This window comes from Borostomias antarcticus, assembly GCF_949987555.1.
Source record: "Borostomias antarcticus genome assembly, chromosome: 10".
NCBI lineage: Eukaryota > Metazoa > Chordata > Actinopteri > Stomiiformes > Stomiidae > Borostomias > Borostomias antarcticus.
Window position 1 is genome coordinate 11749062 of NC_140243.1, and position 24662 is coordinate 11773723.

The 24662-nt window shown below is 45.4% G+C and overlaps 1 protein-coding gene across 1 annotated transcript in view; it reads left to right on the forward strand.

Annotated features, from left to right (window-relative positions):
- atp11b (ATPase phospholipid transporting 11B) overlaps positions 1-24662 on the forward strand; it is a 56889-nt gene that overhangs the window by 16827 nt on the left and 15400 nt on the right. Inside the window, exons 12-27 of the mRNA XM_084444282.1 lie at positions 2087-2284; positions 2374-2532; positions 2795-2976; positions 12039-12107; positions 12196-12269; positions 12601-12704; positions 13270-13451; positions 14835-15038; positions 17995-18148; positions 18425-18527; positions 18925-19070; positions 19436-19495; positions 20135-20262; positions 20399-20537; positions 22059-22124; positions 24388-24491. Coding sequence (XP_084300408.1) covers positions 2087-2284; positions 2374-2532; positions 2795-2976; positions 12039-12107; positions 12196-12269; positions 12601-12704; positions 13270-13451; positions 14835-15038; positions 17995-18148; positions 18425-18527; positions 18925-19070; positions 19436-19495; positions 20135-20262; positions 20399-20537; positions 22059-22124; positions 24388-24491 — 2072 coding nt within the window. The remainder of the gene's footprint in view (positions 1-2086; positions 2285-2373; positions 2533-2794; positions 2977-12038; positions 12108-12195; positions 12270-12600; positions 12705-13269; positions 13452-14834; positions 15039-17994; positions 18149-18424; positions 18528-18924; positions 19071-19435; positions 19496-20134; positions 20263-20398; positions 20538-22058; positions 22125-24387; positions 24492-24662) is intronic.

Sequence of the window (24662 nt, forward strand, 5' to 3'; positions counted from 1 at the left end):
GAATCTAAGTTTGCCTTGGGGGCTTTGTACAGTAGTACAACACTGAGTCTCCTAGCCAATAAGGTTGTGGAGTTGTAGATTTCCCGAGATTAATTCTTGGGTTACATGGCAACGTTTCGAGAACGTTTGGTTCCCGTTTGCACCTCGCAGTTACACGGCAACGGCGTTAGCGTTTTGAAAACCTGTGAAATTTCGGATCCACTTTCTTGGATTCCGTTGTCATGTAAACAGGCGAAAGCGATCTCGTTTTGATAACGATGAAGGACGTTCGGCTATTGTACAGTTAAATCATAACACAACACCATTTTGAAGCCCAGAATGTGATTGTAGGATTCAATGTGATTGCTTAGTCGAAATAGGCTACTCTTGTCCGACCATGATTCTACATAGATCTAGCCTATTAGTCGAGCAATAAAGCTTGTTAGACAAAAAATAGGCTATAGGCTATATAACATTAATAAAAAACAGACTACGAGTTTCCTAATTATATGATTTGTGTTATGACTGATTGCTTCAATACATAGTGGAGTGTATTTTGAGCAGGGTACTGCTGACCAAAGTCTTAAGTCCAGCCCAATCTCTAAAATGCATGGTGCATGGTAAAAAGAAGGCCCATCTTTATTTCATTTTGTTAGGATATTCCATTCGATTTGATTGTTCTGTTATTCTAATCTGTTTTATCTATGTTATTGTTTTATGCATCATATTAGTCAAAACGCAATCTCCAAAGACACAGCAGCAGCATAATATAATTTAGACAAAGTGCAATCTCCAAACACTAGACTAAATGACACCCTCTCCCATCGAGATGTTGAGTTTATGATTTTGCAAAGACCGGGATCATGCAGGTCATTTGCATTAAGACTAAAAACTTCAGATAATATTAAATGTGCTTGATTTTACTTCAAGAGAAAAAGACTGATTTAAGATTTGGATTGCCAAACAGGGAGCACGATTGAATCATTTGGATGGATGGACAAAATGAGAGGTTATTATGGAATATGATCCAGGGTAGACCAAGTGGAAGTGCCTGGTCTAGCAGGCCCACATCAAAAGAAACAACAACACCATTAGTAATCATAATAATAATAATAATAATAATAACAACCATAATATATAATAATTATAATAATAAGATATTATGGTCATCCTATCCAATCTATCCTATGGCTTGTCTATTATTCCCTTGATCGACGTATAACCTAAGATTTCCTGCGTTTATGCATGAGACGTGGAAGTAGGCCTTGCTTACCATCAGTGTTGGCACTCTCCCTAGCTAGGGGTCTAAGGTGAGCGCGACATACATGAGGCTCCTGCGGAAAACACACGTCTTGGCTTTGGCTAGCTCCAGCTGCGTCCACTCCCTCCTGTGACGAGTCCACGACCAGCTCCTGTCCTCTTCACGTTCAGTCAGTTTACAAATATTTACGACGGTAGTCTTCTACAAGAATGTGTTTGTAACTAGCCGGTTTGTTCCAGATTGACTCATGGCCAGGTCTTTTCTCACCTGAGGGCCCCGTCTCACAGGTGTCCTCAAACTTTTATAATGACACCTGGTACCCATCAAGTAGCCACGCCCCCTTAGACCCGTGATCAATCAGTGCTAACCTACACACTACACTCCACTGAAATACATATTAAATACTAATCTACATTAAACTATACCATATCATAACATAAGACGATAAGCTAATAATAATAGTAAATAATAATAATAATATTAATAATAATAAAATGATAATGTTAATAATACAACATATGCTGAGTAACGAATTAGGCCTACTAGTTAATTGCTAACTAAAGAATACACCCTAATTTGGAAATGTAGGCCTGAGAATAGACTGACCAAGTATTTCCTTTGATTGAAGTCAGACAACCCTAAGTAAATACCAGAGGTCATTCTCGTTCCGTTGTCATTCTCGTTCTCGAAACGTTGCCGTGTAACCTAGGCCTCAATCCCCCAACCCCTTCTCTCTCTCTCTCTCTCTCCCTCTCTCTCTCTCTCTCTCCCTCACTCTCTCTTTCTCTCTCTCTCTCCCCCTCCTCTCCCTCCCTCCTTTCTCCCCCTCCTCCTCTCTCTCCCCAGATCCTGAAGTTCATATCAGACTTTCTGGCCTTCCTCGTGCTCTACAACTTCATCATCCCCATCTCGCTGTACGTCACCGTAGAGATGCAGAAGTTCCTGGGATCCTTCTTCATCGGCTGGGACCTGGACCTGTACCACGAGGAGAGCGACCAGAAGGCCCAGGTCAACACCTCCGACCTTAACGAGGAGCTAGGACAGGTACACTGCGTGTGTGTGTTTGATTTTTAGGTGTGTGTATCCATTTCAGTGTGTGTGTTTACACACCCGTGTGTGTGTTTGTTTTCTAGGTGGAGTACGTGTTTACCGACAAAACGGGCACCCTCACGGAGAACGAGATGCAGTTCCGCGAGTGCTCCATCAACGGCATCAAGTACCAGGAGATCAACGGCAAGCTGGTGCCCGAGGGCATGACGGAGGACTCTCCAGACGGATCCACGCCTCAGCTGGTGGGTACCAACCGGCCCCTTCTCAATACTCTGGACATGCCTCCTCCCCTCCCTCCCTTCCTCAAGGTCCTTCCCTGATCTGACATGACTGGATAGGGCTAAGCATCGACCCTTCTGCATGGCTGCAGCCAATCAGGAGTCAGGGTTATTGTACCCAGGAGAGCGATGCAACACCCCTCACCCCAGTACAGGTTGTCGGATTCTTGTCAGATTCTTGTCGACCTCTGAAAGGTGTCCGTCTGTGTGTTTCTGTGTGTCCCAGAGCCGGGAGGAGGAGTTGTTCCTGAAGGCGGTGTCTCTGTGTCACACGGTGCTGATTAGCTACGACCAGCCGGACGGACCCGGGGACCCCTTCAGCCACACCCACGCCAACGGCTTCTCCTCCCACATGGAGTACTACGCCTCCTCTCCAGATGAGAAGGCCCTGGTGGAGGCCACCAAGAGGTGATGATGGTGGTGGTGATGTTGATGGTGGTGATGATGGTGATTTAAGGCTGTAACAATGAAAAATTCTGCTAGACAATTGTCTCCGAAATAATAGCGATTAACAATATAATTGTCAAAAAATTCTTTTTTAGAAAAAGATTTAAAAAAAGATTTTTTTTTGGTACGTTGAGTGGAGGACCTAATGCACCTGCGTGACTTTTAGTGATTTTTTCTTTTTTTTAGGGGGGTGCGCTTGCAAAGCATGTCCTGGTGGGAGGTTTCTAGGTACCAGAAGGGTTCTTGAGCAATGGCGTTTTATATGTTAAAGAGGGGAACTACAGTTGGCCTGTTTTTGCTGATGTGTTTTTGTGAGTGGCTGGCCAGCCGCGCAGCTAGAATAGCAAATGTCCAGTAGTCGTCACTCGCTGTGTCCATTTGTCCCGTTGTTGACCTGACCTATGTTGCTACCACAAGAGGCAGTGGTCCCAGAACCTGCAGTTCTATGTTGCTACCACAAGAGCATTTATCGTTTTCAGCCACAGGAGGGGAGCAACAGGCTTAGATAGACAGTGGTTCCGGAACCTGCAGTTCTATGTTGCTACCACAAGAGCATTTACCGTTTTCGGCCACAGGAGGGCAGCAACAGGCTTAGATAGACTGTGTTCCTTGTTCAGTGGGCAGCAACAGGCTTACGCTCAATTCACACCATCAGCGGAATTCCGCTGCCGCCTTTTGAAAAAGCGGTGGGATTCCATTCATTGTCTATGGTGAGCAGCGAATTCGCTGACGGAGGCGCAGCCAGCAAAAAGCGGTGCGAAAAAGTTGAGAAAAGTTCAACTTTTGCGGCGAAATAAAAAGCGGCAACCAATCAGAAAGCAGAAGCTCGCTGTTTTTTCAAAGAACACGTTCCCTCCTGAAACAAACTCTGAAGATGGACGACCGTTTAATTGTGGCCGTGTCCTCAAACCCTGTCCTGCATTAAGAACTAGCTCGCGTAGAATACTGATTCTGTCAAATATATCGGTTCGAAAAAAAAAATCTTTATCCAGGCATCTTAGTTTTGACAGTTTCATTAGCGGAGCAGGTTATATTTACTCGTATGAGGTATTTATTCTGTTCACAACTTCGTGATCGTAGCCTACAGCCAGGCTACAGAGCTCCAGGAACCCCTATGCCAAGCCGAGCTGCAGCACATTGTGGCCGTCCCAGAGTATTATGATAATAATAATAAGAAGAAGGAGAATCAGAACCAGAATTAATATGTAACAAATATGGGTCTATGCAAGCTAATTTGCATCTGTAGTCCCTTGGCAGGCACCAAATGGCATGCTTTATCGCAGCATATGAGGCTGTTCTTGGCGGTGTAGACTGCCCGGTCATCTTCATGTCTCTAGCTAGCTCTGACAACGTAAATACACATTTTCAAATAGGCTTATCTTAATAAATCGACAACAGATTTTGAGACTTAACACTACATTACCACCTAAAAAAATAATTACAACTCATTCCGTATCACAACAACAATATAATTTCGATAATTATGTGGTTTCTTTTGAGTAGCTTGCCGGTAGCACATTATTGAGGCACCTAAAGGTGACGTGGTTGTGTCTGATGTTTTGAAACACACCCATTTAGCGGAATTCCGCTTTCGCTATCGCTGTGGTGTGAATTGAGCGTTAGATAGACTGTTCCTTGTTCAGTTTCAGCAATTCAATGAGTATTTGAGTTAGGCTATTTAATTTATTTGTGTAAGTATTTATCTTAGTTATACATTATATTTCTTTATTATTTCAGAGACCACACACTTACACTGTCTATGTAAGTGAAGAGAATTAAAAGGTCAAATAATGTGTAAAGGGTTTATAGAGGGGTCCACAGCCCCCGGCCCAATATGACGCGAAGGGGCGGAGTCTTGCCACCACGCCACTGTCCACGCCACAGACCACACAAAGCCACTGACCGCTACCATTAATGTTATGGAAGCTGCTGCTAGTTGTTGTGAGCTCATGAGCTAACTGGCTATCCTGCTCTTATTGTGCTGGATTAGCATTGGACAAGACCTATCTTAATTTATCAGACATTATTTCATGTCATTTCAATTCACAGTTATTTCAGTGGCACGACTAGCTTCTGTCCTACCAGTCCTGAACAGAGTCCCAGCTCCCAGACCAGAGCCTCTGGTTTGGTTTAGGTACTTGCTAGCTTCGTTAGTTAACTATCTTGCTTCTAGAACCATCATACACAACAGCCACTGTCAGGAGCTGCAATCGTTATGAAATAGTACACTGTTGTGCTCGGTTTAAACGTTAGCAATATAAATATAATAAATATATATATAATATATATATATTATATATATATATATATATATAATCGCGGTTCAAAAAGTAATTGCAATTATGCCCCAAAAAAGTTTGGCGATTATGTAATAATTGTTACAGGTCTATGGTGGTGATGATGGTGGTGGTGTTGATGATGGTGATGTTGATGGTGATGATGATAATGATGGTGATGATGATAATGATGGTGATGAGGATGATGGGGATGAGTTTGGGGATGATGGTGATGATGATGAGAATGATGGTGATGAGGGTAATGGTGATGATGATGGTGGTGATTACGATGGTGATGAGGATGATGGTGATGATGATGATGAGAATGGTGATGAGGATGGTGATGATGATGATGATTGTTGTAGAGGCCAGTATATAGTTAAGTATAGTTCAGTCATATTACGGTTAACATGATTGGAATGTGTTGAAAAGATAAATAGCTTGATTTGGAACGTTCATATGATAGTTAGGGAGTTAAAAGCATGCTTGAATTGATGCGTTTATTTTAGTTGGTACATAATTGTAAAATAGAGCACTGTCTCTTTAAGAACTAGCCAAGGCAGTCGGTTTTCTCTTTGATGATAACTTGCAGTCAGATCTTGAGAACTAGGGAAGCAAACGGTTTCTTACCTTTGTCTGTCATCTAGTTAAGTTACAACAAGTGTATTGTTAGCCAGCCCACATTAATTTTTTTGTAAGTCAGTGGATTTAATTACTTTTAAAACTGCGTAATAAAACGAACATATTTTCTTTGATACAACGTTTCTGACGTGGACTTTTGTGGACCTGTGTTGCTGGGCTAGCAACAGACAGAGTAAGCAATTGCAAATGTCTCAAGATTTCAATCAAACCTCTACATTAGTAAGACACCTCGCTTGACAGTGGACAAGAAGCCTATTTGGAGAGGTTTGTGAATTCATGATTCAACGAGGGACCTGAAACGACGTTCTCAATTAGCCTACCAGACGGCTGTGAGTAACGTTAGCCGAGTGGATATCGCCGATCTCAACGGTGCTTTGTGACTGTTGGTTATCAAATGGAAACTGTATGAAGACAGGAAAGACCGACAACCACAGCAAACATGGAGGAGAAATGAACAGAAGAGGTGGTAGGCTTGACTGGGAAGCGAGTGGTTACACCAACACTTAAAGCAATGGAACATTATCTGCAAACGCAAATAAGCTCAAGAAGAGCCAAGCTAGGCCAACTTAGTGAGAAAAAGAAGGAAGTGCATGCTTTAATGGATGACGATGCAAATGTGAAAATCATAGAAAAGGTATTGTTGGCCAAATATGAAGCACTGTTATGGGAATTCAGTGGAATAAATGTGCATGTTAAAGACATATTCTGCCAGATGGAATGTGAAGAGGATATGAAAATAGATCAAAGGAATTGGTTTGAGCCAAGACAGTACTTAGTGTATTTGTACAAGAAGTGAATACATGGATTCAGGATGCTATGCTACGCCGAGAAGAGGCGAATAAGGCTAGTGATGAGATACAACCTGGAGATAATGTGTCAGTCACATCCAAGAAGTCTAAAAAATCTGCTACTTCTACAGCATCGTCAGCTGCACGCTTAAAGGTAGAATTGGAAAGAGACGCTTTGTTAGTCAAGTCAGCTACATTGAGAAAAAGGCAGGCTTTAGCAGAACAGGAACTAAAGCTCAGGAGAAGGGAGCAAATGTGGACAAGACCTTCAACAAACCTTGTATCTTCTGTCAGGGAGACCATACCATGGAACAGTGCAAGAAGCTTCAAAAAATGCTGCACAAGGAAAAGTTGGAGTTTCTCAAGAGCAAAGGACTTTTCTTCAGTTGTCTTACAGCCGGACACATGAGTAAGGCCTGTGAAGAAAAGAAGAGCTGTCAGATATGTTCAGCAACACACCCGACACTCTTACACATAAAACAGAAAACTAAAGACTTACCAAAGGAAGAGGCTTCAAAGGAGGGGCCAAAAGACGAGTCTCCACAGGAAGAGCAAACCATTGTCAGCGGATTCGTGGATGCAGGGGATGCATGCTCCCAGACTGGTGCCGGGGGTACAGATAGTATCCTCGCCATCGTTCCTGTGAGAGTAAAGGCAAAGAAAGGCAACAAGTTGCTGACTTATGCATTCCTGGATCCAGGGAGTAACGCCTCCTTTTGCACTAACAAGCTGGCGAACGACCTTCACCTGCAAGAAAAAACGTGAACATCCTTCTCGCCACTATGCGGGAACAAAGAACGGTCTTCTGCAAAGCTGCAATAAACCTAGAAGTGAGCCGCCTAGAAGGTGATGACTTCATCGAGCTCGCAGAGGTTTTCGCACAAAAGGTTTTCCCTGTGAGTAAAGAGAACATTCCAACTCAAGAAGATGTGGATAGGTGGCCACATCTGCAAGGTGTACGAATTCCATCGATCAATGCAGACATCGGTCTTCTGATCGGGACTGATGTGGCGAAGGCTTTGGAACCAGAGGAGGTAATCCGTAGTGTCAAAGATGGGCCGTATGCGGTACGCACAGCTTTGGGATGGACCATAAACGGACCGCTACGTGAGAACATCAGAAGCCGGACAGAGAATGGATACTTGCAGGTACAGACAAATCGGATCTCAGTGGCTCGACTGGAAGAATTGTGGACTCAGCAATTCAAGTACGATCTTTCTGAGAATGCTCAAGGAGAGCAGTTGGAAATGTCAAAGGAAGACCAACTGTTCATGGACAGAGTCTCACAATCAGCGAAGCTTGTCAACGGCCACTACTCTATTGGTTTGCCATTGAAGAACAAAGATGTGAAAATGCCCAACAACAGAGCAGTGGCAGAGCAACGTGCACTCAACATGAAGAAGAAGCTTCAAAGAAATCAGTCATTCAAGGAGGACCACGTCAGCTTCATGAATGATGTGATCAACAAGGGCTATGCTGTGAAAATCCCAGATGAAGAGATTAACAGGAGTGATGGAAAGGTGTGGTTTATCCCACATCACAGCGTCTACCACCCTAAGAAGCACAAAATACGAGTGGTATTCGACTGTGGTGCTTCATATCAAGGAACCACACTCAACGAACAACAACTCCAGGGGCCTGATATGACAAGCAGTCTGGTTGGCGTCTTAACAAGGTTCTGTCAAGAGCAGGTGGCACTCATGGCGGATGTGGAATCTATGTTCCATCGGGTGAACATACCACCAGAAGATGCTGACCTTCTCCGGTTCTTGTGGTGGCCGGAGGGCGATGTTTCACAAGAGCTGCAAGAGTACAGGATGGAGGTACACTTGTTTGGTGCCACCTCTTCACCAAGCTGCGCTAGTTATGCTTTGAGAAGGAGTGCTGAAGACAACAAGCACATTTTTGATGCAGCAGTAGTGGATACAGTCTTGCATAATTTTTATGTTGACGACTGTTTGAGATCAGTTGCCTCCAAACAAGAAGCAGTCAAACTACACCACGACTGGAAGGCCATTTGTCAAACAGGAGGCTTTAAACTGACAAAATGGATGAGTAACAACCGGGAAGTGTTGTCAAACATTTCACAAGAGGACCGGGCAACAGAAGTCAAAGACCTCGACCTTGACCAGGATTCGCTCGCCATCGAGAGAGCTTTGGGGGTACTGTGGTGTATTCGGTCAGATCAGTTCATGTTCCGTGTGAACATACGGCAGAAGCCCCTCACCAGAAGAGGAATCTTGTCAATGATGAGTTCAGTCTACGACCCACTGGGGATGTTGTCACCAGTCATACTGCCCGCCAGAAACGTCCTGCAAGAGATGTGCAGACTAAGAACTGGCTGGGATGATGCTGTGCCAGAACATCTTGCACAACAATGGTCGAAGTGGATGGAAGAGCTTCATCAGCTTACCGACTTTGGAGTGGATCGGTGCTTCAAGCCACCAGAGTTTGGAGAAACAGTACAGGCTCGGCTGCATCACTTTTGTGATGCGAGCGAAAAAGGCTACGGTACTGTTACTTACCTAGTCCAGCAGAACTGCAGCAACCAAATGCACTGCTCATTCGTCTTGGGAAAGGCAAGGATTGCTCCTCTAAAGCCCACGACTATCCCACGGTTGGAGCTGACGGCAGCTACCTTGGCTGTTAAGGTGGATGTCATGCTGAAGAAGGAATTAAAGCTGCCACTGTCAGATTCGCTATTTTGGATGGACAGCACCGCCGTACTCAAGTATATAGCCAATGAGAACATCAGATTCAAGACATTTGTGGCAAACAGGGTCGCCACAATCCTACAAGCATCAAGAGTGCAGCAATGGAGCTACATCAACACTCAGTTGAATCCAGCTGATTACGCTTCCAGGGGGCAAAAGGTGAGCATCTTCATGCAGAACAAAGTCTGGATCTCAGGACCTGTCTTCCTCAGCAAGCCAGAAAATGAATGGCCAGACAAGTGTGATCAACTAGAAGAGCTTACAGCAGCAGATCCTGAGGTCAAGAAAGGCATGCTCGTTAATGCTACGACAGTAGAAGAAAGCACTGATGCGATGCAACTACTAATCGAATACCTCTCTTCATGGATACAACAAAGGAAGGCGGTGGCATGGCTCACTGGAGTCAAAGGAACCCTGGTAAACCTGTCAAAGAAAATAAAGGAAATGAATGGAGTATACAAGGATCAACGACAAGTGAACAAGGAAATGTTGAGCTACAAAAAGAATCTCAAACAGACTTACCTTACCATGGACGATCTGCGACAAGCTGAACTGGATATCATCAGCCACTGTCAGCAAAGTAAGTTTCGAGAAGAAATATCTGCTCTTCAGAGAAAGGAGCCCATCAAGAAAAGTAGTTGAATCTTCAGACTGAATCCGCTTCTTCAAGAGGGAATTCTTCGCGTTGGAGGGAGGCTGAGTCGAGCAACCATGCCAGCCGAAGCCAAGAACCGATGATCCTGCCTAAAGACCACCTCGTAGCTGATCTGATTCTCCGGGATGCACATGAGCGGCTGGGACACAGTGGACGTAATCATGTCTTGTCTCACGTACGTCAGAGATACTGGATTATTGACGCTCCCTCAGCGATCAGGAAAATACTGTCTCGGTGTACTACCTGTCGAAGACAACATGGTGCATCAGGCACACAAATGATGGCGGACTTACCAAGAAACAGAGTCGTGCCGGATGAACCACCCTTCACCAGAACTGGAGTGGATCTGTTTGGACCATTCAACGTAAAACGTGGAAGATCATCTGTGAAAAGGTATGGTGTCATATTTACCTGCCTTGCAAGTCGTGCGGTCCACATAGAGATGGCAATGTCATTGGAAACAGACTTCTTTATTCACGCTCTGCGTCGATTCATCGCAAGAAGGGGTCAAGTTAAGGAAATGCGATCCGATAATGGGACCAACTTTGTCGGAGCCTACCGTGAGCTCAGAAAGGCTATAAAGGAGTGGAATGCTCCACAAATAGAGAACAGCTTGCTCCAACGTGACATCAAATGGATCTTCAATCCACCTTCCGGGTCCCACCATGGAGGGGTGTTGGAGAGAATCATCCGCTCCATCAGGAAAATCATGGGTGCTACGCTGAGAGAACAAATCTTGGAAGAGGAAGGCCTTCAAACGTTCTTCTGGGAATGTGAGGCCATTCTGAACAGGAGGCCCATTACCATGCCTTCAAATGATATGAATGATCTGAAAGCTCTCACCCCACAGCACTTGCTGCTGCTTAAGACTAGACCCTCCTTGCCACCGGGACTCTTCCAGAGAGATGACATTTACGCACGTAGAAGATGGAGGCAAGTCCAGTATATGAGTGATCTATTCTGGAAGCGCTGGATCAAGGAGTATCTGCCCCAACTCCAGAAAAGACAGAAGTGGACCAATCCATCACGGAACTTCATCCCAGGAGATGGAGTCTTGATCGTCGACGAATCAGCACCCAGGGGTTCATGGCTGATGGGAAGGATCATCAAGACTGTCGAGGATGAGCATGGAATGGTCCACAAGGTTCGTATCAAGACGAAGACGAATGAACTTGAGAGGCCGATAACAAAGCTTTGTTTACTTCAGGAAGCATTATGAGAAGGACTGTTCCTGAACTGTGTGTTACTCAGTAGAAAGAAATTCTAAGACAGACATTCAACAGATAAGTTGTAATTGTTTCTATGATAGAAAGCAATTAGCGGCCGGGTATGTAGAGTCCAGTATATAGTTAAGTATAGTTCATAGTCATATTACGGTTAACACGATTGGAATGTGTTGAAAAGATAAATAGCTTGATTTGGAACATTCATATGATAGTTAGGGAGTTAAAAGCATGCTTGAATTGATGCGTTTATTTTAGTTGGTACATATTGTAAAATAGAGCACTGTCTCTTTAAGAACTAGCCAAGGCAGAACTAGCCAAGACAGTCGGTTTTCTCTTTGATGTTGATAACTTGCAGTCAGATCTTGAGAACTAGGGAAGCAAATGGTTTCTTACCTTTGTCTGTCATCTAGTTAAGTTACAACAAGTGTATTGTTAGCCAGCCCACATTATTTTTTTTGTAAGTCAGTGGATTTAGTTACTTTTAAAACTGCATAATAAAACGAACATATTTTTCTTTGATACAACGTTTGTGGACCTGTGTTGCTGGGCTAGCAACAGACATCAGAGTAAGCCATTGTCTCAAGATTTCAATCAAACCTCTACAATTGTGTTGATGGTGATGATGATGATGATGAGTACAGTAGCCTCATGTCTATGTTCTAATGTTATTGTTCCAGGCTGGTAAGGGTAGCATCATAGTCCACATGTGCTTGTCATTGCAGGATGGGGGTCACCTTCTTAGGAAGCAATGGTGAGAAGATGGAGATCAAAACATTTGGAAAGTCAGAAAAGTAAGCCTCTGCATGTGAAGTTAAAGACCTCCTGACCAAACTGTCCTTAAAATGTGATTTTTAAAATGTAATTCACTTGTTTCTGCAGGTATAAGCTACTCCATGTCTTAGAGTTTGACGCTGACCGCAGACGAATGAGTGTTATACTGCAGACGCCGTCAGGTATTATTAGTTCCTTCTCTCAGCACACATCAGCAGGGGCATCGCTAACGTAACCTACCCCTGATTTACCTCTGCTCCAGGCTGCTTGCTCCTAACTGCCTCTTCCAGCGGGTCCTTTATCAAAGTCGAGGCACCTCTGCACAGCTCACTACAGTATCACACAGTACAGTATATTAGCTCTGGAGCTTCCCTTTTTAATTCTTTCTAATACTGTCATTTATGAAGATAGAGCAGTAATGTAAATATCTGTTCATAGTCCATTTATTTTCCCTGTCATATTCGCCTGTACCCCTTCTAAATCAGTTTTGTTGCTCTGCTCTGTCTATTTCAGGGGCTAAAGTTCTGTTTACGAAGGGAGCCGAGTCGTCCATCTTTCCCTTCACCACCAGTGGTGCTATCGACAAGACCAGGGTCCACGTAGACGAGTTCGCCTTGGTCAGTCTGGAACCATGCATTTCAAACTTTCAAACACATGTGCACACACCACAGACGCGCGCGCACACGCACACACACACACACACACACACACACACACACACACACACACACACAAACATACCGACTATGCATTTCCATCCCCATAGTTCAGAGAGACCCTTACTACCATATTGACATGCTGCTGCTGCCTCGAGTGGAAACCTTCTCTGTTTGTGTTTGTGTGTGTGTGTGAGTGTGCACGTGTGTGTGCGCGCATGTGTGTGTGTGTGTGTGTGTGCGCGCGCGTGTGTGTGTGCGCACATGAGTGAGTGATGTGTTGGCGTTGCTGGCTGCACTTATACTGCAGTGTAATGATTACCTCTGGCCCTGTCCCTCCATGCCTCTACCCCCGACAGTAAATCCCCCCCCACACACACACACCACCGTCCACACACAGATTTGCTTTTGATTTGTGACTGGCGGACCCATTGCTACTTTGATATAGAGCCAATCCCTGACAACTTCTTATTTCCACCCTCCCCTCTCTTTATTCATCCACCCCCCCCCCCCCCTCTCTCTCCAGAAGGGCCTGCGGACGCTGGTGGTGGCCTGTAGACACTTCAGCGTGGAGGAGTATGCAGAGGTGGACCGGCAGCTCCAAGAGGCCAGGACGGCCCTGCAGCAGAGGGAGGAGAGGCTGGCGCAGGTCTTCTCCTTCATAGAGAGAGACCTGGAGCTGCTGGGGGCCACCGGGGTCGAGGACAAGTAGGCTGGCACACACACACACACACACACACACACACACACACACACACACACACACACACACACACACACACGAGATGGAGAGAGACCTACCACTGCCAGCCATTCTCACGTAACGTGTCTGGTCTTGGTGTGCAGCCCTGCCTCATCCCTCCATCCTAGCAGGCATGCATGAGTGGCTGCTGGGAATCCGTTGGAGTTAATTCAAATCAAATTCAAAAAAATTATATATGAATCCAGTTATTTGCCAGGCTGTGCTAGAAAAGGAGGGGGTCAAGCTGTCTGGAGGGAGAGAGAATTCGAGCTCCCGAGCTGGCTGTCTCTTAAGTGAGTCTGCCATTAGGACAGGCAGTGGGCCTTATTCTAGGCACGGACCGTTAATACAATTATGCAACACTGGCTCAGTTGCCATTAGCTTCCTCTTGACGTGTGCGGGAGAGTGACAGTGCATTTCTGTTCTGATTAGGCCCTGTGTGAACTACACACACACACATACACACACATATACACAGACAGCTGTGCTGGGGGAATAGCTGAAAGAGATTATGGCCAGATATAGAGATGTTCCAGTCATCTGCTGTCTGATTGCAGTCTTGAGAGTGTGATGAAGGTTTATGACGCGCTTCCTTATGGAGGACAGCCTTTGAAGGGAGAGCAGAGAGGAGGGGTCCCAGTACTCAGTCTGCCAGAAGCACCAGTCATTAGAGAGAGACTGACCTACGTCATTGGCAGATGGTCTCTTTCTCTCTCTCTCTCTCTCTCTCTCTCTTCTCTCTCTCTCTCTCTCTCTCTCTCTCTCTCTCTCTCTCTCTCTCTCTCTCTCTCTCTCTCTCGCTCTCTCTTTCTCTCTCTCTCTCTCTCTCTCGCTCTCTCTTTCTCTCTCTCTCTCTCTCTCTCTCTCTCTCTCATACACACACACACCCACACATTTACCCTTAATCCATCATATAATATAATTTGTGACATCTTCGGATAGGGGCTGGGATACAGCCACTGAGGTGTGTGTGTGCGTGTGTGTGTGTGTGCGCGCGTGTGCGCGCGTCTTTTTTCTTCAGCTTGCCAGAACACCACCAGACCACAGTATATTCTGACGTCCCAGAGTTAAAATACTATCCAGTTCTTGACATCTTCACTTGACTTCTTGACTTACAGTATCTTATTAATCCAAGTGGTCTGACCTTTGTTCCTCTCTCTCCCTCCATCTCTCTCTCTGTCCATCTATTTTTCTCTCTCTGTCCCTCCCTCCCTCTCTCTCCTCTCTTTCTCCCTCCATATTCTCCCTCCCTCTCTCTCTCTCCCTCTTTCTCTATCTCCCTCCCTCTCTTTCTCTCCCTCTCCCTCCCCCTCTCTTTCTCTCTCTCTCCCCCCCCCCTCCCTCCCCAGGCTGCAGGAGAAGGTTCAGGAGACCATCGAGGCGCTGCGCCTGGCGGGGATCAAGGTGTGGGTGCTGACGGGGGACAAGCATGAGACGGCGGTCAGCGTCAGCCTGTCCTGCGGACACTTCCACCGCACCATGAACATCCTGGAGCTGGTGCAGCAGCACTCTGACAGCCAGTGTGCCGAGCAGCTCCGCAGGCTGGCCAGGAGGTAGGCTGGGGCTGCGCGTGTGTGTGCGTGCGTGCGTGTGGGCGCATACGTGCCTCTCTGTACATCTCACCAATCATCAGAGATATGTGAAACAGAGAGCTCTAATTTATAATAATAATAATAATAATAATAATAAAACTTTATTTGTATAGCACCTTTCATACTAATACATGCAGCTCAAAGTGCTTTACAACAAAGAATGTACATGCACAGAGTGCTTCACATGAAAATAGACAAAATGAACAAAAAGCAGGGAAAATAAGGTGGAAGATAAAACACAATAATAGAAGATAAAGATCTTACCAGTTCAATATCTTCATATGTTCCCACAGGTTACGCAATAATTGGCAATGGTTCCAAACCTATTAAAGTAAAATTCGCCCTGGACTTCTAAAACATTTAACACAATACCCGTCGATATGTGTCCAGATTTCTTCTAAATCTTGGTAAAACCTTGGCTAGGTGTGACGCAGTCGGCACCTTCCCATCAGACTTGTAATTAGAACTTGTAATTAGAATATTTAACCTATTCCAATTAATTGTTTTATCATTAATTATTTGAGAAATGCAATTTAATAAAATAAGTACCTTAAAATTAACTCTAAATATTACTGGAAGACAATGCAGAGAAGCTAAGACTGGACTAATGTGCTCCCTCATCTTGGTTCTGGTTAATAGTCGAGCTGCAGAGTTTTGAATGAGCTGAAGTCTAAGTGGTTTTTGGGGGGAGACCAGTGAAGAGTGCATTACAGTAATCGAGTCGGCTTGAAATAAAAGCATGAATCAATTTTTGCAATCTGTTTGATTTATTAATGGTACATTAGCTATGTTTCTAAGGTCGAAAATGAGGTTTTCGACACCTTGTTAATATAGGACTTGAAGCTTAGATCTAAATCTAGGATAACACCAAGACTTGTAACATCAGGTTTAATCCAGGATATACATTTCCCCAGATTTTTAAACAGCATTTCTCATTTTGTTTTAGGGCCGATCAGTAGGATTTCATTTTTGTCCTCTTTTAGCTCTGAGAAGTTATTGCTCATCCATTTATTTATTGCTAGAAGACAGGTAGTAAAGGAGTTTATAGCTGCAGCATCGTTTGGTTCAGCAGAGATGTACAGCCATGTGTCACCCACATAGCTATGGAAACATACACTATGCGCTCTAATGATATCCCCGAGGGGCAGCATGTATTGAATTGAATGCTTTATTGTCATTATACCTTGCAGTACAATGAAATTAAAAGTGCAATCCCCCACAGTATAAACACAGTATGACATGAAAACACAGTCTGACATAAAACACAGTATATGACATAAAACACAGTATATGACATAAAACACAGTCTGACATAAAACACAGTATATGACATAAAACACAGTCTGACATAAAACACAGTCTGACATAAAACACAGTATATGACATAAAACACAGTCTGACATAAAACACAGTATATGACATAAAACACATTCTGACATTAAACACAGTATATGACATAAAACACAGTATAATGAAATAAAACACAGTATATGACATAAAACACAGTATATGACATAAAACACAGTATAATGACATAAAACACAGTATATAGGTTGATAAAATACATTCAGTGGTCAATATAATAAATAGTGAAGAAGGTTATTTCACAGTCTAGTCAAGTAGAAGAATAAAAAGAGGCGTCAGCCAGGGCAAGTGCATTAGTGCAGTGTGTTTGTGCAATTTGGGGTGTCAGTGCGAGGCATGTATAGTGAGAATAGTAGTGGACCAAAGCAGCTCCCTTGTGCAACCCCAAAGCAGGTGTTATGTTTCTCAGACTCTCTCCTAGCCTGACGTATAACTGTCTCCCTCCGATGCATGTTCTGAACCAGTTTAACACACAGTCAGAGATACCAACCAGCCTTTCAAGACGATTGATTAGGATATCATGGTCAATCATATCAAATGCTGCTCTTATGTCTATTAGGACAAGAATCAAGACCTTATTTGCATCAGAGTATACAGTAGTCTGAGGTCGCTGATTATTTTAGTTAGAGCAGTTTTAGTGCTGTGGTGTCCTAAAGCCTGATGAAGTTCCTCCAGGATGTTATTTTCCTTGAGAAAGGAGTTTATTTGTACTGAAACTATCTTTTCATGTATCTTACTAATGAATGGGAGGTTGGATATCGGCCTGTAGTTGTTCAGTGCATTAGCATCTAGGTTGAGTTTCTTTAGTAGCGGTTTTACAACTGCTGTTTTGAAGGCATCTGAGATCTTCAGGACATGACTTGAAACACTGTCGAACACCCGCTTAAAGAATTCTGTAAATTAGTAGAATCACTGCCACTATGGGGCATTATTAGTTATTTATTTATTATTAGTTAGTTATTATATGTTATTATTATTCATGCTTCAGAATGGTGGCTTGGTGGTTAGCACTGCTGCCTCACAGCAGGAAGGTCCTGGGTTTGGGGACGGGGTGGCGTAGCGGTCTAAGCATCGTGTTTCGGTGCTGCTGCCCTCCAGGAAACAGGATTTCGCTGACAGGTCTCGCCAGAGTATGGTGTGGGCTGGGGGCAATTCCCTGCAACTTCTTAATCATGGAGGTGGAGTCAAGCTGTGCCTTCCGCGGGGCTGTGGTGTGATTGGTAACAGTGATTGGTAGTGCGCTATTGCCATGGCGATTACTCATGCGGCGCCCGAGAGGGGGAGGTGTTTGAACCGGGTTACATTGGAGTTCTAAGTGGTGGTGTTTTTAGGACAGTTTCTAATCCTCCCACACACTGTGACTAGACTGTTTCAGACAATGGTCATAGTCATTATCAATACCAGACACATTGTCATGCTATTTTTTGCTACTTCTCTCCTCTTCCCTGTCCTCTCCTCTCCCCTGTCCTCCGCTCTCCCTTCTCCTCTCCTCTGTATGTCCTCTCTCCTGTCCTTTCCTCTGTTCTCCTCTCCTCTCCCTCCTCGTCACCAGGATCAAGGAGGACCATGTTATCCAGCATGGGTTGGTGGTGGACGGGGCCAGTCTGTCTCTGGCTCTGAGGGGACACGAGAAGCTCTTCATGGAGGTGTGTAAGAGCTGCTCGGCCGTGCTCTGCTGCCGCATGGCTCCCCTGCAGAAGGCCAAGGTCAGTGCCCCCCCCCCCCACACACACACACACACACCAATCAGAACCCTTCTTAGAGTACACAACCAGCCAATCAGACCTGTCTTTACACAGTAGACTGGGATATAGAACTGTTGTTATGGCTTCTTCAGTTCCTCAAAGACCTCCCCTCCTCCCTGCAAGTATTCACAGGTGTAGTGTCTTGGAAGGCCAGTGTGGTACCTGGAGGTGACTTGACTCCACAACCTCCTGCCCTCAGTGTGACGCTGTGCAACGAGTGTCCTATTGTTTTGCCAGGTGGTGCGCCTGTTTAAAACCTCGCCAGAGAAGCCCATCACCTTAGCGATAGGAGATGGAGCCAATGACGTCAGCATGATCCAGGAGGCCCATGTCGGCATAGGTGAGCACCGCTAACTAACCCCTCTGCATGCACCAAACATTTACATGTCCCAGCTGGAGGTCTGTCTGGTCTGCCTCTCTATGGTCTGGAGGTCTCTCTGGTGTGTCTCTCTGGTCTGGAGGTCTCTCTGGTGTGTCTCTCTCTGGTCTGGAGGTCTGTCTGGTCTATCTCCGACAGCTGGAAGCTGGAAGTCTATCTGTTCTGTCTCTCTGGTCTGAAGGTTTCTCTGATCTGTCTCTCTCTGGTCTGGAGGTCTCTCTGGTCTGTCCCAGCTGGAGGTCTCTCTCTCTCTCTCTCTCTGGTCTGGGGGTCTAATGGTTTTGTCCCAGGTGGAGGTCGGTCTGGTCTGGAGGTCTCTCTGGTCTGAAGGGCTAACTGCAGGTCTGTCTGTTCCCAGGTATCATGGGCAAAGAGGGTCGTCAAGCAGTGAGAAACAGCGACTATGCAATCGCCAGGTTCAAATTCCTGGCCAAGCTGCTGCTGGTCCACGGACACTTCTACTACATCCGAATAGCCACCCTTGTACAGTACTTTTTCTACAAGGTAAGACAGTGTTGATGTAGTCTGTGTACTTGTGTTGGGGTCAGTTTCAGTGCAACTGAGAATTAATTCTGAATATAAATGAAAAATTCTGACTTAATTGAAAACAGATGGTTCATGCCAGGTGATTTTGTAAGAGGTTGATGATGAAAAGCTAATGCATTTTATTTATTAACTCTCACCTCCTGAATTAAAATGGAATTAAGCCCATCCTAGAAGTGAACTTGGTATTTGGTGTATTCCTCATGAACAGATAAATGGTCTTAATGTTGAGTCCTTATGTTGATATACATTATCTGGAGGTGACTAACGTGTTGTGTAATCTGATGACTGCACAGGACTCTAAATGTTTCTTTTTTTCTCTCTAGAATGTCTGCTTTATTACGCCCCAGTTTTTATACCAGTTCTTCTGTCTGTTTTCACAACAAGTAAGTATGTTTCTCTGTGCCATGTGTTTCTGTCAGGTCTGTAATCCTGTCTATCACTGTTTCTTCCTCAGGGAACAAAATAGTGTGCTGTAGTGTGCTGTAGTGTCCTACACATGTCTGTTTTGATCTCATGCATTCACTTAGCATCAACACTTGGAACACGTGTTACCTTGCGTCTCATCCCCTAACACATGCGTGTTGTTCAGCCAGGCAGGACTGAGGCTGGGTGTAGAGACGGATGATCGTGTCAGTCATCCTCTTGGCAGGTGTGAGCTCAGGGGATTTGTGCGAGTGTAACTATGGCAGCAGTCATGCTTCAGCCTGACAGGGTCCCAAAGGTAGTCTCCCAAAGACATCCAAACTATACAACCGCAACTCTACCAATGAAGTCTTTAAAATAGTAACCAAGGTATCTTAGTAATGGCTGTGGCTCTATAGATACAGTATCTTATATAGTTCAGAGTGGTGTTGATCACCTCAGCCTTTTAACCGTCAGGTTTTCAAAAATTATTTTGATCATTTCCATTTCTGTTTACAATGTTTAGCTGAATACTATTGTCCCAAACTGCTCCACTATGCAAGTACAGTGATTGGACGGCAGTACAACCCTGCCCCTAACCCTGTACCCCCCCCCTCCAGACCCTGTACGATAGCGTCTACCTGACGCTCTACAACATCTGCTTCACCTCGCTCCCCATCTTGGTCTACAGCCTGTTTGAGCAGCTGGTCCACCCACACGTTCTGCAGAGCAAACCGGTCCTCTACAGGTGAGCTGAACTCTGACCCTCTGATGCCTGGTGTCATCATGTCTGAGGCTTGTCACCAGGAGGCCACGTGGTGCTGAGCTGCTCTAGGATCTGCTAACTCCTGGCACTGGCCGTGCCTCCTCCTCCCCACCACCAGGGACATCAGTAAGAACTCCCTGCTGTCCTTCAAGACCTTCCTGTACTGGACGCTGCTGGGCTTCTGCCACGCCTTCGTCTTCTTCTTTGGTTCCTATATCCTCATGGGGGAGGACACCACGCTGATGGGCAACGGACAGGTGAGGGGCGGGGCTAGGGCAGGGGTGAGAGGTGGGTATGGGTGAGCGGTGGCTAGGGGTAGGTTAATGTGTCAGGGTGGCTAGGGGCGGGGTAGAAGGGTTGTAGTAAGGAGGGTTAGGATGGCTGATGGGGCAGGGAAGATGAGCTACAGCCTCCAGATAAAGCAGCTGAAGAGGCAGAGAGATGGACGGGGTGGGAGGGAGAGATGACGGGGCTGCTGCCAGGCGTCCCCGGGTGCCCTGTCTGTGCTGGCACGGCCATCTGGGGAAGTTGGGGGTAGTCTTGGCCTTGGAGGGAAGGAGGCACTGAAAACCTGATTGGGATACAGAACCTATCTCGGGGAGACATTGATTGGGAGTGTTGCCAAGGAACAGTAATGTGAAATATTGATCGTCTAGTTAAGTCCTCAGGTATGTCAGGCTGCAGTGGTTGTGTGTCTGGTAGGCTGCCTGGCTGGGGTAGTGTTGTTCTCTCTGTTGATCTCTCTTTCTCTCTCTCTCTCTCTCATGCACACACACATACACACTGCAGTTTGCTTTAGATCGGTGTGTGTGTGGGGGGGGGGGGGCGGGGGGGCTTCCAAATATAACTCACTCTTTGTTGCTTTCTTTCTGGCCTGTCTTTCTTTTCTTTGTTTTGTTCATATTCCCTTACTACTACGTCTTCTTCTCCTGTCTCTTCATGCTCTGCATGTCTTCAGATATTGCGAGCTAACAGCCAACTGGTAAGAGTTGACCGGTTCCCAGTTGAATGCATCATGTCATCGGTTAACCTTCCTCAACACAACCCTCTGTGGCAGTCCATCCTCCATCGTTCTCTAAGGGTGCTCACACCCCAACCATAAATCATAACATAACATACTATATAGACGCTCACTCTGCTCCCTCTCCATCATCTCTCGCTACCATGCCAGGCTGTTTTCTTCTGAATGTCCTGCTTGTTTAAAGTTCCTCTCATCTGAGATTAGGCCTGGGGCCTGTTTGAATTCTCCCCTCTTTCCCCGCGCCCTTCAGTGGAAAATCACTGATCTGATGTGACAGGACGGGTTACACAAGCTTTCATCCATCCAGTCATGAGAGATCAAAGATTATCTCGAGGGAATGAAGGGAGGAAGGAAGGATGCCTTTTCGACTGTTCAAACTACAACCTAGTCTTGGACTAAGTCGAAGACATTTCAAATGTCTTCAGTCTTCTTTGTCGTGTTTTTTTTAGTCTAAGATCTTGGCTGAATCTGTGTCTGCTAGAACCCTAGTTTTGTGCTGAGCTGGCTGGTAACAGCTCAGCTAGCTATCTTATCTATCTATAAGAGCATGAGACTTTTAATCGCGGGGTCTTACTGTAGGTTCGACCCCTGTGTTGGGCACTGCTAAGCATTTCATTGTACATGGAACCCGTGTCATGTACAATACGACAAATAAACGATCTTTTTATCTGATAAAAAGATGACAATATATTATATAATAAGATATAATCTGGTAAGAAGATAACCAGATCTTATCTGCCGGGTGCTTTTCTCCTAGATGATCGGGAACTGGACCTTTGGCACGCTGGTGTTCACCGTGATGGTCATCACCGTCACACTGAAGGTAAATGCGCAGGGACATTTATTTGGGCTGTTAAGCCTGGATAGTGTTAAGCCTGGATAGTGTTATGTGGCACAAACGCTCCCAAACAATTAAGAGGCCAAACAAAGTGCTGCAGTGAAGCCACACACCTACTGTAACAAAGCCAAAAGGAAACGGACAGTCGCCGAAATGTCCCAAATAACAGTGAGGGGCTTTATTTGGCCAAAGGCCCTACAAACAAATCATAATGTCCTTTACAGTAATCGACAAAAGGCTTTTCCCCATATCTGGTCTGGTCCCTGGCAGGGAGTGTTTGTGTAGGAGGGGGGGATCAACAGAAAAGGAAAGACTAACTGAAATGTTGTTTACAAACAACCTACAGGAACAAAGGGGTAAAATAATACTCACCGCCTTGCGGTGAGACAACTGGCCTCAGCTTTATCATTATAACAGGAAGGCATCTCCAGGGGGGGACACACCCCAGACCTTCAGTCTGGCCTAGAGTAACTTTCCATTGTTCTATTGTCCCTACCTGAAACCTATTCAAGATGTACCGCGCTTTCTAATATCACGTGTCTGAACTCTCGACCATTGTTGATGATGTCCGCCATTTATTATGACGTGTAGAGATGGGTTAGCCAATCCGATCTCTGGAAGCGTCATATCCGTGTATTGCTTGAATATAAGACTGGGCAACACCAGACTGTTTCACTTCTGTTGGATGAACCACTTTGTGATTTATCTGGAAGTCCTTTTGCAATCGTATGCTTTCATAATAAATCAGTCTGAACCTTTTTGAGCGAACCTTGGCAAATCCTTTTTACTCTTGATCAAAATATCTTGATTTATTTCCATTACAGAAGTCAAAAGAACCTACATAAAGCTAAACCCCCAAACTAACCCAATAACCTTTCCAACAAACACATACAAGATAAAGCAAAAGCTATTTAACATAAGAGTCAGTCAAACAAAAGTGGCGGCATAGAGGCAGTGTCGAGGGGGCTCTCAGTGTCCCACAGTCCTGAGCCTCCTTTTAAGGGCTGGTCAGCAGGTGCAGCAGATCAAGGCTTGACATCAGGGTCCCGAACCACCTCCCGCAACGGTCCGGCGCCAGCGACCATCCCCTCAGTCAGCAGCAGCCATGGTAACAAGAATGAAACACAGCTGGGTAGGAACAGGACAGAGCTGTGGGAGAAGGGACAGCAGTCACAGCAGTGGTCACTTGCCTGGAGCCGCCCCTAATAAAATATTAATATAAGGGGAAGGCATAGATGATGGGAAGCCTGATTGTAGACAGCCAACCACAGGAGCTGGGACCCCAGGAGAACTGCAGCCTTGACTCCAGCAGCCGACCCCCCCCCCCCCCCGAAACAGCAGAGGCAGGACATGGACCAGGCAGGCAAAAATCAACGTCAGGAAAGAGCATCAGCCAGGATGTTATCCCGCCCCTTGATATGCCGAATGACAAGAGGGAGAGTCTGTAAAAAAAATACTTATTGGTATTTACAATCTGCTGAAGAAACACCAGAGAGTTCTGATCAGTGTAAACCAGTATGAGCTGGACCCACTTAAGTACACCTCAAAGTGCTTTACAGTGAGACCCAAAGCCAAAGCTTCTTTCTCAACAACAGAAAGGTTATTCTGATGTTTCTCAATCTTCTTGGAGTAGAAGCAAACAGGGAGTTCCACCCCATCCTCGGCATTGTGGAGTAGAACAGCACCAGTATCAATGGCATCAACTGTCAGCGTAAAAGGACTGTAGAAATCTGGAGCAGCCAACACTGGAGCATTAATTAGTAAGGACTTGGCCCCTCGAGCGCCTGCTGACACTTCTGTCCAAACAAAAGGCTTGGTACTCAGAAGATCAGTAAGGCGGGGAACAACATCTGAAAAGTTCTTACAAAAAGATCTGTAATACCCAGCCATCCCTAAAAACCTTTGCTCGCTTTTACAATCTAAGGAAATGAGAAAATCATAGATGGCCTCTACTTTAGCCCTTACTGGTCTAACCAGCCCCTGTCCCACAATGTTTCCCAGATAAGTGACTGTAGCTTTCCCAAACTCCCATTTCACCAATATTATATTCTTTCATAGGGCCCAAAGTTTCTAGCGGCACCCCTGGACCTCGCTTAGACCTATCCAAAGTATGAAGTGGTTAGGAGCTTGTTATGAACTGGGCCTGTGCCTCTCTGACTGTCTTGATCTCTCTCCTCCCTCCCTCCCTCCCTCTATCTTTGTGTGTGTGTGTTTGTGTGTTTGTGTTTGTTTGTGTGTGTGTGTCCAGCTGGCGTTGGAGACTCACTTCTGGACGTGGATGAACCACTTTGTGACCTGGGGCTCCATTGCCTTCTACTTCATCTTCTCCCTGTTCTACGGGGGCATCATCTGGTGAGGTCACACACTCATCATCATCTGGTGAGGTTACACACACTCATCTTCATCTGGTGAGGTCACACACTCATCATCACCTGATGAGGTCACACACTCATCATCATCTGGTGAGGTTACACACACTCATCATCATCTGGTGAGGTCACACACTCATCATCACCTGATGAG